This window comes from Pezoporus flaviventris, unplaced genomic scaffold (genome assembly GCF_033815535.1).
Source record: "Pezoporus flaviventris isolate CSIRO_AGI_PZ_B2104156 unplaced genomic scaffold, CSIRO_AGI_Pfla_v1 ptg000002l, whole genome shotgun sequence".
NCBI lineage: Eukaryota > Metazoa > Chordata > Aves > Psittaciformes > Psittacidae > Pezoporus > Pezoporus flaviventris.
In genome coordinates this window covers 2,903,946-2,917,320 of record NW_026892550.1, presented here as the reverse complement: position 1 = coordinate 2,917,320, position 13,375 = coordinate 2,903,946, and the positions used below count along the sequence as shown (strand labels likewise).

At 47.8% G+C, this 13,375-nt stretch overlaps 1 protein-coding gene across 4 annotated transcripts in view; it reads right to left on the bottom strand.

Annotated features, from left to right (window-relative positions):
- LOC133275990 (charged multivesicular body protein 3) overlaps window positions 1-13,375 on the bottom strand; it is a 34,358-nt gene that overhangs the window by 7,903 nt on the left and 13,080 nt on the right. For 2 of the 4 annotated variants that reach the window (XM_061466379.1, XM_061466390.1), the window contains one exon: window positions 9,014-11,131. In XM_061466379.1, the coding sequence (XP_061322363.1) occupies window positions 9,574-11,131 (1,558 nt within the window). In that variant the 3' untranslated portion in view covers window positions 9,014-9,573. Of the gene's footprint in view, window positions 1-2,696; window positions 2,758-5,619; window positions 5,763-9,013; window positions 11,132-13,375 lie in introns of those variants that run through there. The other 2 variants (XM_061466399.1, XM_061466409.1) reach the window with 2 other exon arrangements.

Here is a 13,375-nt window from a genome sequence, read left to right as displayed (position 1 = left end):
GAAACAATTATTTCTGTTCAAATTTAGGGGGGGTTGAGTCTTCTTGATTTACATCAGACAGAAGTTACACGTAGGCAGGAATCAGAAGTTGCCATTTCATGAAACAAAGGCATCAACATACTGTGCTTACTGGCAGATGCCAACTGAGAGACTTCAACGCAGCTTCTCATGTGGGAGTTAATGAACCCTGTGCTCAAGGTGAGTCATTCTCTCAGTATCAGCCTGTGGTGTCTTTATCCTAAAGGAGATTTGCAGGATCACAATCAGGAAAACACACTCCTTGCTGCTTTCCCACTATTATTTGGGGGAATGTCCAAGATTTGAAGACTTGTATGTCAGACATGGGAGTGAGCCGAGTCCCAGCGTATCAAAAGAGGTAAGAAACAGCAGAAGTGAACAGGAAGCACCAGGAGTGCTCCAGCAGCACTGAGGAATTACATTCACGTTGTCATTACATTCACTTTGTCAGGCTAAACCCACCAAAAGCATCGTGTCACTACAACCCAACTAGCACAGGGTGGCCCCATACTCGAGTACATGCTTTCACTTGCGTGACAAACTGCTGAATAGGAAATAGTGGCACAAATATGTGACAAGTCTTTGAAGGTCAAAGCCAGCTATGCGCCTCTGGTGAGCCAGAGTCCCTACAGCCCTCCCTCTGCAGTGCGACCAAGCTCAGACACAATGCAGTGCAAAGCACTGTGACAGAGACTTGCAAACTGTATTACTCCAACTATATTACCTCAAAACATTCTGTTCTGAAGCCACAAGGATACCTTTCATGTCTTCAAGCCCTCCAAGCAACCTACATCGAACAGAAGTCACCACAGAGCAAGAGGCCAACCACAGATGGTTCAGAACAGCATGCTCTTCTATTAGTAGCTGCACTGACCAGTCAAGTGTTGGAGCAATCCCAGCCCACAGGTCATCCCAGGTGGATCCCAGTGTTGCTGTATCACAATCCCTCTAGTACAGCCTTCCCTGAGGAAACCAAGGTCCCAGCTCAACACGCTGACACAGAAATTGCAGTGATTTCCTGTGGAAGTCTCAACTGGAGTGATAAAGCATGGCAGAGTCTAACAGCCACATGAATATCCTGAAGATATTCTGCTCTTTATTTTAATGGGAATTAACAGAATAGCAGATAGTTGGTAGCTAGCCTAAGCAATTTCATGCTGAAATGTACCTCTTTGAACTCAGCACTCTGAAATACATATGCAGACATGTTTAGAGCTGTAATAGTAATTAGACTTACATCTACATCAAAATACCAAGCTACCACATAACCCAGTATCTATATAGGCCATTACAAGTATTATGGCATGTGTAAAGCTGAGAGAAAACCATAATGTCAAGAAGCCATCAATTGTGAGCACAAGGGTAGTTTGCTCCCAGGGAGGATGTGACCTCTAAAACAGACACTACTAACAAGATCAGCCACACTGCAGCTCTTCTTTGCCCAATACAGCCACATGAAGTGCCTTGGAGAACATAAAACAACTCACAAGTGGAATGAGCATCACTGTATGCTGGTGTCCTGGAGGAGGCACAAACCCTTGTCCTCATTTGGAAAGTGAGGAACAAGGCAGACTTTGCACTGCACAAGCACCTCTCTCCAACCAACTTGTACAAATCTACAAGTGGGAGCACATACAGACCCCCCCACTTCACCCTACAAGTGTGTGGCTGGGGATCAAGGCAGGAATGGAGAACGTACTCCTTGAGGAGTGACTCAAACCAGGAGTGTGCCTAATCATAGAACCACTGACTGGTTTGGGTTGGAAAGCACCTTAAGATCATCCAGTTCCAACCCCCTGCCATGGGCAGGGACACCTCACACCAGACCGTGTCACCCAAGGCTCTGTCCAACCCGCCCTTGAGCACTACCAGGGATGGAGCATTCACAGCTTCTTTGGGCAGCCTGTTCCAGTGCCTCACCACCCTCACAGTAAAGAATTTCCTCCTTATACCTGACCTGAACTTCCCCGGTTCAATTTACACCCATCACCCCTTGTCCTATCGTTCTAGTCCCTTCTCCAGCATCCTTGTAGGCCCCAAATAATAACCAGATGCTGACACTGAATACCCTCTACCAGCACATCCCATGGACCAAACCTGTTTTCAGGGATAGTGGGCAGAACAAAATCTAAACTAGTGTCTATGTGATAATAACTCCTCTGCCTTTCAAGACATCTTCAAGGTGTAACACTCATCATTTAACAGCAAAACTCCCACCGAGAAAAGGATTTTGTTCTTTTCCTCTCTCCTGTTTGTAATTTCCCCAAGCTGATAGCAGCTACTTTTGGTCGGCATGTGCACTACGCCCCAGTACATACCTGTGGAACTCTCTACATGTGGAATTATATACCACACCAATACCATTCATTAAATCCATGTGGGTGGAATTCTGGATAATAAATCCCATTTGAGAAGACGAATTAGACTTAAGAGGATTATGTCTTACTGGAAGCATACAATATTCAAGTTCCTTTGAAAATATTACTTGGAGAACTTCACAGCAACATTATTTTGTGGCACAGACTAAGTCTGGCTCCAGGATCACATTCCTCCCCCTCCTCCTTTATTCCAGATGCAACAGAGCACCCCAGGTGAGCAGATTTCACGGCCTCCCCCAGTTCAAACAAAACCCCCTTGAAGGCAGACAGGGAAAGGAAAAAATGAGACTAAGCACAAACCTCTGATCTGTCTATCAATCACTCTCATTTCTTTCCTTATCTTCAAGGACCATTCATTGACCTGAAAAAGAGAACATGAGGGTTACTTAAAATTCCTACTTTAAAACTATGCTTTCATAATGTGAAGGAACTGAAACACTCAATATCAAAAGAAGCACTTGAAAATGCACCAGCTTTAAGTTATGAGTGATGTTTAAATAGTTCATTATTCAAATAAAACCACCAAACATTGCAGAGATACCACCAATTATTGCAGCCCTCAACATTCAGACAAGGAGTTAAGGAGGACACAATCTGTGAGCTGGAGATACTCACTGCTGGGCCACCTTCCTACATCACAGTGACGTTGCTGTGCATGAGGGATTTCAGCATAAGGTAGAAACGTGGGCAGGGGATGACAGCACCAAGAGTACCACTATCCATTTCAGTCAGAAGGAACCTCAGGAGGTCTTCAAGCCAATGTCCTGCTCAAAGCAGGACTAAGTTCAGAGTTTAGACAGGTTGTATGGGGCCTCAGCCATTGAGTTTTGATACTGTGTGAGGGCAGAGACTTCACAGCCACTCTCAGCATCTCTTCCAACACTTCATCACTCCTGTAGTGAAAACCTTTGCTATGTCCAATACAAAATTCCCCTCTGACCACCTTGTGGTCTATCACAGGGCACAACTGATAAGTACATGGCTAATTCTTCACTACAACCCCATTAGAGGCAGTGAAAGGCTTCAAACCTTTGCCCCTTCACCTTCTCTTCTCCAAGCTAAAACTACAGCAGGATGCACAGGCTGTGCCTCTGTAATGCACAGTCCCAAAGACACTGGTGACAAACATCATTCTCCCAGCACTACATCACACCCAAGAGACAGCCGGAAATAGTAAGATAAAACAAACCACCTGGACCACACTGTGGTAAAAAAGTAAACCCACTTTTTAAGCTCAAACAATCCAGACCTGCTATTAAATGCATTGCAGACCCCCAGCTTTGGATAGGCTGCAATGCATCACCAGCCCCTCACAAGGACAGAAGATTCTTGCTTTATATCATAAATAAATTCTCTTCCATCAAGAGAGCACAGAAACGAATCCAGGGCAAATCACTATTCCAAAAATGTCAACCTCTTCCCATCAGCATCTCCTCCTGTGGTGTTTGGATGCTCTCTCCAGCTCTCTCAGGGACAGTATCCTGTGTACAGCTGCTGGCAGACCTGAGGCAAGTGCTGCTGTTTCCTCATCATCTACAACGCATAAATTACTACTCCTTCTTTCTTCTAAACATGCAGTTCAATGCAGCAGGGAGGAAGTTTCTTACTATGAATGGATTTCTCAATCTCACTAACACTTCCAGCCTGTGAATCATCATTAAGGCTGCAACATCCAGAGCGTGCTCCTGACAGCAGGATGACACTGGCACTTCTCCCTGGTTTCTAGTGCCTCGGCAAACAGCTCAAGGATGACCCACAGACACACTGTGTTACTGGAATACATGACAAGCTTGTTTGTTATGGAAGGCAAAATAATGTTCATCACACATGAAACAACGACTTATTGGTGCAGTATAGCCACTGCACCAATGTGGTGGGTTAAACAGTTGTCTGCTGCTTTATCCCACCACTGAGAGCAGCAGCCTCCAAGCCCCAGTTCTTGCTGTGGCATCTTCCAACACCACTCGTGAATGAAGGAGACTATAAACAACCTGTGTGGTGTATGAGGCAGGTAGAGAAGGGGAAGTACACTGCTGAATGTGTATGTCTCATCTAACACTATCAGCCAACAAGCAACAACTATAACCTGCTCCCCTGAGACTTGGTGGATGCAGAGCGGCAGGGAATACATGTGACAGGCTGACAGCTGGGCTGGTTCAACCTCGAGAAGAGAAGGCTCCTGAAGGGGAGACATTAGAGCAGCTCCAGTGCCTAAAGGGGCTCCAGGAAGCCTGGAGAGGGGCTTGGGACAAGGGCCTGTAGGGACAGGCCAAGGGGAATGGCTTTAACCTGCCAGAGGGGAGACTGAGATGAGCTCTTAGGCAGAAGCTCTTCCCTGTGAGGGTGCTGAGGCGCTGGCACAGGGTGCCCAGAGAAGCTGTGGCTGCCCCATCCCTGGCAGTGTTCAAAGGCAGGCTGGACACAGGGGCTTGGAGCAAGCTGCTCTAGTGGAAGGTGTCCCTGCCCGTGGCAGGGGGTTGGAGGTGGGTGAGCTTTAAGGTCCCTTTGAACACAAACTGTTCCATGGTTCTAGGACACTGCAGCTCTTCTAAGCCTTCACCTTTGGTGTCTGCTTTTTCATTATGTCTAATACATTTGATCTTTCCCCTCACCAAACTGCAGATTTTTTTAATAACACATTAGTAGTGATTTATGAAAAGCAACAGTGAAACCCGTTATTTCATTTCACTGTGCCATTAGATATCTGTAGGCAGCTGCAAACTCAAAAACACCCCAAACAACCCAAGTCCTCAGATATTCATATTGTAAGACAGTCTTTACAACAGGACCTGGAAGCCCCAAAGGAATCCGGAAAGTTACGGAACACAGCAAACAACAACCTAAACCTCCAAGAGCCGCTGGCTACGCCTCCCCAGGCCATGCCACACAGGAAGCATCCATCCCTCCTTTGCCTGCTGCTTCCGCGGCCCGGAGAAGAGCCCCTCCAAAGCCTCCCCATGGTGCCGGACTGCTGAGTTTCTGGACTGAATGAACCGGTCCCGGTCCTCTGGGGAGAGCGGGTGAAGGCTCCCCCCTGCTGCTGAGGCCCAGCGACACCGGGACGGAGCTTCCCAGTGCACACCGCCCGCTCCAAGCCCTCCTCTCCTCAGCCCCAGGCCGGGTGTCGCCAGGCGAGGCCCCGACCCCCGCAGCGACCCACCGCCATGCCCACAGCCCGCGGCCGCCCCCCTGCCCCTCGCCCCGGCCCGCCGCGGGCCCTCACCAGCTCCTTGGGCGGCTTCTCGGGGGTCTTCCCGAACAGCCCCATAGCGGCAGCGCCCCGCGCCGCTTCCGGGGTACCGGCCCCGCCCGGCTGCGCAGGCGCCTGGCTCCGGCCCTTCACTGCGCATGCGCACGCGTCCACCCCGCCCCACCGGGGCGTGTGGTGACAGGCGGCCCCGCCCCTGGGGGGGGCAAGAGGCAGGGGGCGGCTCTGCTGCACACGGCCCCGCCCCGCTGCGCACGGCCCCGCCCCTGGGGGGGGGCAAGAGGCAGGGGGCGGCTCTGCTGCACACGGCCCGGCCCCGCCCCGCTGCGCACGGCCCCGCCCCTGGGGGGGGGCAAGAGGCAGGGGGCGGCTCTGCTGCGCACGGCCCCGCCCCGCTGCGCACGGCCCCGCCCCGCTGCCCACGGCACCACCGCGCCTCCCAGCTCGCACGGTGACCCGTGTGGGGAGGGCTCGAGAGGGTGATGGCTGGTGCTGCCCTGGCACTGTAGGATCATATAGTCATAGACTGGTGCGGGTTGAAGGGACCCTAAAGCTCATCCAGTTCCAACCCCCGCCACAGGCAGGGACACCTTCCACTAGAGCAGCTTGCTCCAAGCCCCTGTGTCCAACCTGCCCTTGAACACTGCCAGGGATGGGGCAGCCACAGCTTCTCTGGGCACCCTGTGCGAGCGCCTCAGCACCCTCACAGGGAAGAGCTTCTGTCTTAACTCTAACCTGAACTTCCCCTGTTTCAGTTTGAACCCATCACCCATCACCTATCGCTTCAGTCCCTGATGAAGGATCCTTATACACCAAGTCATACACGGGGTGACTCAAACCACACTCTTGCGTGTTCTTGCCAGCCCAGGGAACACTCACAGGACACCTGAGGAGAGACATCTCCTGCCTGTCTTCAGCAGCCAGTGCTGTTTGAGGGCCCCAGCAGCAGGGCCTGGCTCACCTCCACCCTCCGCCATCCTCTCTGCAGCACAGGGTGGGTAACCTGGCAAAAACTAAGGGACAGCTTGGAGCCACCCCGCTGGGCACTGCGTCTCCTCACGCCCCAGTGCACAAGCTCAGATGCAGAGGCCTGGAAGTAAATCACTGATGCACAGAAACAGTGCAGCTTAGGAGGAAAAAGGTGCTGTTAGCTTAGTGTAATGCCTTACAATTATAGTTACCCTCATTATTTAATTCCCAAAGAAAGGTTATATCATATCATATCATATCATATCATATCATATCATATTATTATATCCCAGAGAAAAGTTATAAAAGTGTATAGTTCAACTTGGTCTTTTTTCCTTCTAAAACCCAATACAAAGATCTAAATACACTTTGGCCAGGAGAGCTCTCGCTTTGGACTGGGAAGCAGCAGTGGCAAAAACAGTGTAGCAAGACAGTAACTGTTGAAATTGAGACTGGCAAAGACCTTCAGAGATGCTCTAATTCCACCCTCTCTCAGTATCAGCGCAAGACACCCGTGGCCTGCAGTAAACCCACTGCAATAACCTGACATCAGTAGTTTGACATTTTCTGTTTACAGCTGGTCACCAGCTTGCATGCACAAGATGTCGGAGGATAAGCCATGACTTCAAGAATGTTTAGCTTCTCGGTTAAGACACTTCACAAACACCACCCCAGCCCAGCCCCGCAAGGCAAAACAAGTGAGCAGAACTGCTGACCCTGTTAGAGGCACAGCCTTTGATCTGTTCTCTGGGTTGTAAACTGTCAACACATTGGGTAAGGGCTGCCTGAGATCCTGCACTCCATAGAAAACAATCCTGCTTGGATGTGTCTGCTGCTACTGACACAAGAGCTCCATAAAGTAAATACATCCAACTGCTTTTTCTTGCCTGCTGGGACTACCAATGCACTCCAGCAGCTGCTGTAGAGTTTGAAACAGATGCAGCGCCAGGAACTGGATCACAACAATTTATATAACGCAGGCTAATGGACACGAGGGGACTGAGCCTTCAGTCACAGCTATCTGCTGGTCATAATCACCTGCTCATATGGATGTCCCCTCTGCGCCTCTCCTGCTAATTAAATAGCAGTTTGTTTCGTTCATCAAAGCAATTGGACTGGCAGAGTAACTGAGGTCATTAAAACAAGTCTTCAGCTGAAACAGGGGTGCACAGTGGTTTGCAAATGAGGCTGAACCCGTGCATGGAGTGGAGCTGTATATAAGGAGGTCAGTGTTCAGCAGCAGAGTGCATTCCACAAGCACGCAGTGCCCAAGTACATCAACTACAGCTTGATTTATAATCAGTAAAGCTCTCCTCCATCTCCACTGTCAAGGAGAAAAGTTCAGCGCCTCAGTTCAGTGCAGGTTTCAAGACAGCCCTTCAACAGTGTGGATTTCAACCCCTAATACTTATGATAAGCACATAGGCCAAGTGCCACGGTGCTGCACAAACTGGAAGCAGAAATGATCTTTGCCCTCATTATGCCTCTCCACTGCTCTGCCACGGCTGTAATGACAGATAAAGGGCATGTACTGACAGGCCTCAACTGGAATAAAAACGGCTTTCTGGGCCACAGGAGAGTTGGTGATATTCTGCTGCTTATACCTCCCTGCTTCAGTATTGCAATAGGGAAAAGGAAAGCAGAGAGGGAAAAGCCCCCATAATTACAAACAGTTGTGCTGGTAATTACAAGAATATCCTCTTGGGAAGATGCCTGGAAGCAGGGAATATTTGTTATTTAAAAAGATAGTGCCCAGGTGCCCTGGAGAGACAAAACTGCCCAGCAGCTCTGCAAGCACCAGCTCTGTACAGGCACGGAGAGATGGATTGGAAGTGCAAATGTAAACCTGCCTTTCCATTTCCTATTAGCATCTTCATTTAATTATCCTGCTTTCATACCACTAGCAAGAGCTAGGAAAGAAATAAAACAAGGAGACAACTGAAAACACCTTTCTAGGTTAGCCTTTTCTTCTACTTACCTCATTTTTTCCCTTTCTTTTTCCAACAGCATTTCCTCTCTGGATTTTCAGCCAGATGATTTCTGAAAGCTACACCAAACACCACACTTCCATATTGAAATATAAAGAAAATAGCAGACTCTCTTTTTCTTTTATGGCATTAGTTGGAATCTGTCAATTCTTACACTTTTGTCACTGCATGACAGTACTCTGCTACTTCATGATGGTTTCCTTTGAGGCTGTAAAGGGGTAAACCTAAAGTGTTCCTAGGTATCTGCAGATGAGGGTGCTGGGGAGACATCCAGTAAAAGAAGGTCTCTGCTAAAGCAGTTTGTAATCAACTGCAAAAGCAGAGAAGCCCCTCAGTGCAGAGTACTTATGAAGGAAGTAGTAGTGAAACACCACCACCTTCTGCTTGCCCAGTGGCTAACACTGGAGCAGTGAATTCCTACACCACTAGGAGATGATTTATTAGTCACAAAAGCTGTGTTATATTTTTATTGGCTTCACAGATAAGGCCAGCAAGACATGTGTAACCGTACACACAGAATAGTTATCAAAACAATTAACATTACAAATCTCCTTTTAAAATAATTTATTTTGCTGATCTCTTTGTCAATGGTACTGGGTTTACAACATACATTATTCAACAAAGATGTGCTGAACAGACTCTAAAATAAGAAACACTTAAATTAAGCAATTGTCTCCAATTAGGATTTCCATGTCACCCACATCCTCACTTGTAAACGTTGGCTGGAATATGCTTCTGTTGTAGGCTTGATGTTTTATTTGTGCTTCCAAAACCAGCATCAAGTTTCCAGATGTTGAAAAGAAAGAAGTAACTGTACTCTAAGTATGCATTCAGTTCAACAGACAAGGCAACCAAATGATTCTGTCGTTAACGTTAGCATCAGCTATATCTTAGCTCACTGCACTAACATTGCAACTAAAAAACTTCAAACCACGGAATCTTGGAAGTGACTAACATTTAAAAGGCAAGCAGGAATACCCAGGAAGCTTACAAAGGACACGGGCACACGCAACTAAGATGGGGTATCACTCGCCAAAGGCGGCGGGTGTGTGTATGGCTGCTTGGCTTTGTAGGAAGCCCACCTGCAGACGGGGCAGCAGTGTCTCCCCCCCGCCAGCCACATCACGATGCAATTCTGGTGGAACACGTGGCCGCAGGGCAGGCCCATGAGCAAACACCCATCTGCAAAATTTTCTAGACACACCACACACTCTGTACAGTGCAACATCTCAGCGGGCCAGGCTGACCAGTCCGGCTCCATGTCACCCATGATGCTGGATGAGCCGTAGGACCTTGCTTTCCCATCATATGGCTCATGGTGACAATATTTATTGGCACACAAACAGGGCTCCACACCAGGCTCTCCCTCCTTGTGGAACGTGTTTAGCTCCTCGTCCTCCGAGACTTCCTTTTCACTACTGAAGACCTCTTTGTTTTCACTGTCAGAGTCACTTTCGCTGTCTTGAAAGGTTTCCTCATCGGAATGGACCCCGAGGCATTTAAACCTCCACATTGGTAAGTTCTTTATGTAATCGGTTGGTATCAGAGGGTGAAGCCAGAGGTCGGGGAAGGCCAACCGCTCCAGGAACAAATCTGGGTCTTCATCCCAATCCGAATCAAAGGGAAAGTGTTGAAAAGAAGCAATGGGGTGAAACAAGTAGCTGGTGTACCAGTCCCACAGGCTTGAGAGCCACTCCAGATTATTAGCATTTACTTCATCGGTGTTGTTATTGCGTCTTCTTTTCTTCTCAAAGTAATCGATTAGTAAACCGTGACCAAGGTACGTGCTGAGGAAGAGGGCTGGATGCGACGAGTAGAACATCCAGTCGGCTCTTACCCAAGAAGCCAAAGTAGTTGTGTTGGAGTACCTGAAGAGTTTTAAGCTGTACTCATAAAAGCTGTCTAAGTAGGGGAGCTGCAAAAAACCTAACACGGGCAGCCAGGAAATAATCAATAGTGAATTATACGTCCCTAAAGTGCTTATAAGAACCACAAAACGCTTTATAGTAGCTCCCTGTGTAATAAACAGGTCCATCCAAGCCATGAGATTAACCAAAACCAAGCTTAAAACAAACAAATCATTAACTTCTGGTTGTAACGAGCGCAGAAAGGAATCCATGGCACGTAAGGATATGAATTCACCGGTGTTATTTCCATACCTGTAAATCCCCTCAGGAGTCCTAAGGATGTAAGATGGTGTCTTATAGACACCAATTTCTGCCATGGAACTTTTATTGTCCCAGTTTTCCACGTTCACAAATATAAACTCTACTCTTCCAGTAAACTTTACACTGAGTGCAGAGAAGAAAGCTGGGGGCTGGTCCAGGTTGGCAAACAGGTATATTTTCACACGGTACTGGTCGCTTTTGTTCCATTCTTCCTTTAAATGCTCCCAGTTGTAAATGGTTTTGATCCTAGAAGCAGCGTGGGCTGTGATCCATTTGAAGATGTGCTCCACCTCGATTCTGCGCCCGTTGTATTCCTTCAGCATCACTTTTCCCTTGGAGGTGCTGGTTTGTGGCACTGACATGATGAGGGTGGATTTCAGCCAACCCCTCCTCCTGCAGTATCTACAAAGAAAAGAGTGGGTTAGATGACAGAGTTTCAGAACCCTGAGGCTGCAGTGCTTAAATTACTGCTGTGAATCCAAAATTGAGATGTGCTGAGGACCTGGGGATCTTCACACAGAATACTAGGAAATATGCGCACACAATATTCACAGTCCAAGTGTATTTCTTCTTATATTTGTTATCTAGCTTACAAAAATGTTGTAATGACACATATTCATAAACCAGAAAGAGAAGCAGTAGTAATTTTTATAGGCTGTTGTAGTAAACAAGGCCATACAGTCGTTCATACTTTGTAGCTGGATTTGAAAAATACTCAATCTTACTCTGCTCTTCGCTATACAGTTTTTGTATGAGAAGCTATTTTTCCTTGGCCTTCCAGCCAAGAAAATGATCACTATAGTGTAACTCAATGCCCCACAGCTCTCCTGAGCCTCAGGATAACTCTCCCAGTGCTTCCTTTCACCCTAGTTTTGCCAAGCAGCAGTGGGGTGAAGTTAACAGGACACTGGTCCATTTGCAGTTGCTTTAATGATGCTGAGAAGTGTCCACTTCCTACTGGGGCCATTCTGATGGACTCATGGAATGGTTTGGGTTGGAAGGGACCTTAAAGATCATTCAGTTCCAACCCCTGCCACGGGCAGGGACCCCTTCCACTAGAGCAGCTTGCTCCAAGCCCCTGTTTCCAACCTGGCCTTGAACACTGCCAGGGATGGGGCAGCCACAGCTTCTCTGGGCACCCTGTGTCAGCACCTCAGCACCCTCACAGGGAAGAACTTCTGCCTAAGAGCTCATCTCAGTCTCCCCTCTGGCAGGTTAAAGCCATTCCCCTTGTCTTGTCCTACAGGCCCTTGTCCGAAGGCCCTCTCCAGGTTTCCTGTAGCCCCTTTAGGCACTGGAGCTGCTCTAAGGTCTCCCCTTCAGGAGCCTTCTCTTCTCGAGGCTGAACCAGCCCAGCTCTCTCAGCCTGGCTCCATAACCATTTTGAAAGGATGCAGACGGGGAAGAGATGTGTTCAGAGAGATCACCGCAAAACCAGCACAGGAGGAAGCAGCCTCACGCTACTGGATGATTTGATCTAAAAGACCAAACACCCCTACTGGAGATGGGCTGGGGTGAACTCCAATCCATACCTAAGAGGCTCTTCAAGGCTGAACCCCGAGTCATGGTGCAGACCCCAGTAACCATGAGAAAAGCCTGATGACTCAGAAGATCCCTTCTCTCATGCCTCTTTTCTGCCAACATCACTGTGCCACTCAATTTATCTAGTTCTCCTTTTAGGAAACATCTGGGAGGCTTCAACAACCGAAACATGACACAGCCAACGGGCATGCAAGCTGTGCCTAAGAACCTGCACACTGCAGCAGGGGCCATCAGCTGCATTCATTCACCACCTTACCTACCTCCTCTCTGCTTTTGCTCAAATCAACATCTATTTAGACAATTACATCTCCCCAGTTCTAAAATGTAGTATTTTTAGAAGAAGCCGTAAGATATTACCCTACTAATAAAGGGACTGTCGCAATAAGACAAGGGGTGATGGGTTTAAACTTAAACAGGGGAAGTTCAGGTTAGATATAAGGAAGTTCTTTACTGTGAGGGTGGTGAGGCAGTGGCACAGGGTACCCAGAGAAGTGGTAAATGCTCTATTCCTGGCAGTGTTCAAGGCCAGGTTGGACAGAGCCTTGGGTGACATGGTCTGGTGTGAGGTGTTCCTGCCCATGGCAGGGGATTGGAATTGGATGATCTTAAGGTCCTTTCCAACCCAAACCATTCCATGATTCTATGTATCCTGACTGCTGTGGCATGCAGCGTTCTGCTGAATTTCAGCTGCCACCTGATGAAAACTATTCAAAAGAGTTTAATCAACAAAACATTTATTGCATTAAGGAAAAATGAGTCCATTTAAAACACAGGATTTGATGGTAACATTAAGACTAGTTAGGAGCTATGCAAAGAGAAGCACTACCAAATGTCTCAGGTGTTCAAATACCGGTGTTTTGATTAGACAAGATTATTTTGCATAAGAATTTTCTCTTGTGATTAACTTTGAGGTTTGTGCAAACATTTAGGACTGTGTAAGACCTGCATATCCATACATGCCACTGGAATTCCAGACAAAATTTCCCATCATGTGAGGCAAATGCTTGCAACAAAACGTGCAAAAACCCCTTCTTTTTACAGCAGCACAGAATGACTATTCACTCCTGTGCCTCTCCTCTTCTTCCTTGTTCAAAGTCAAACAGC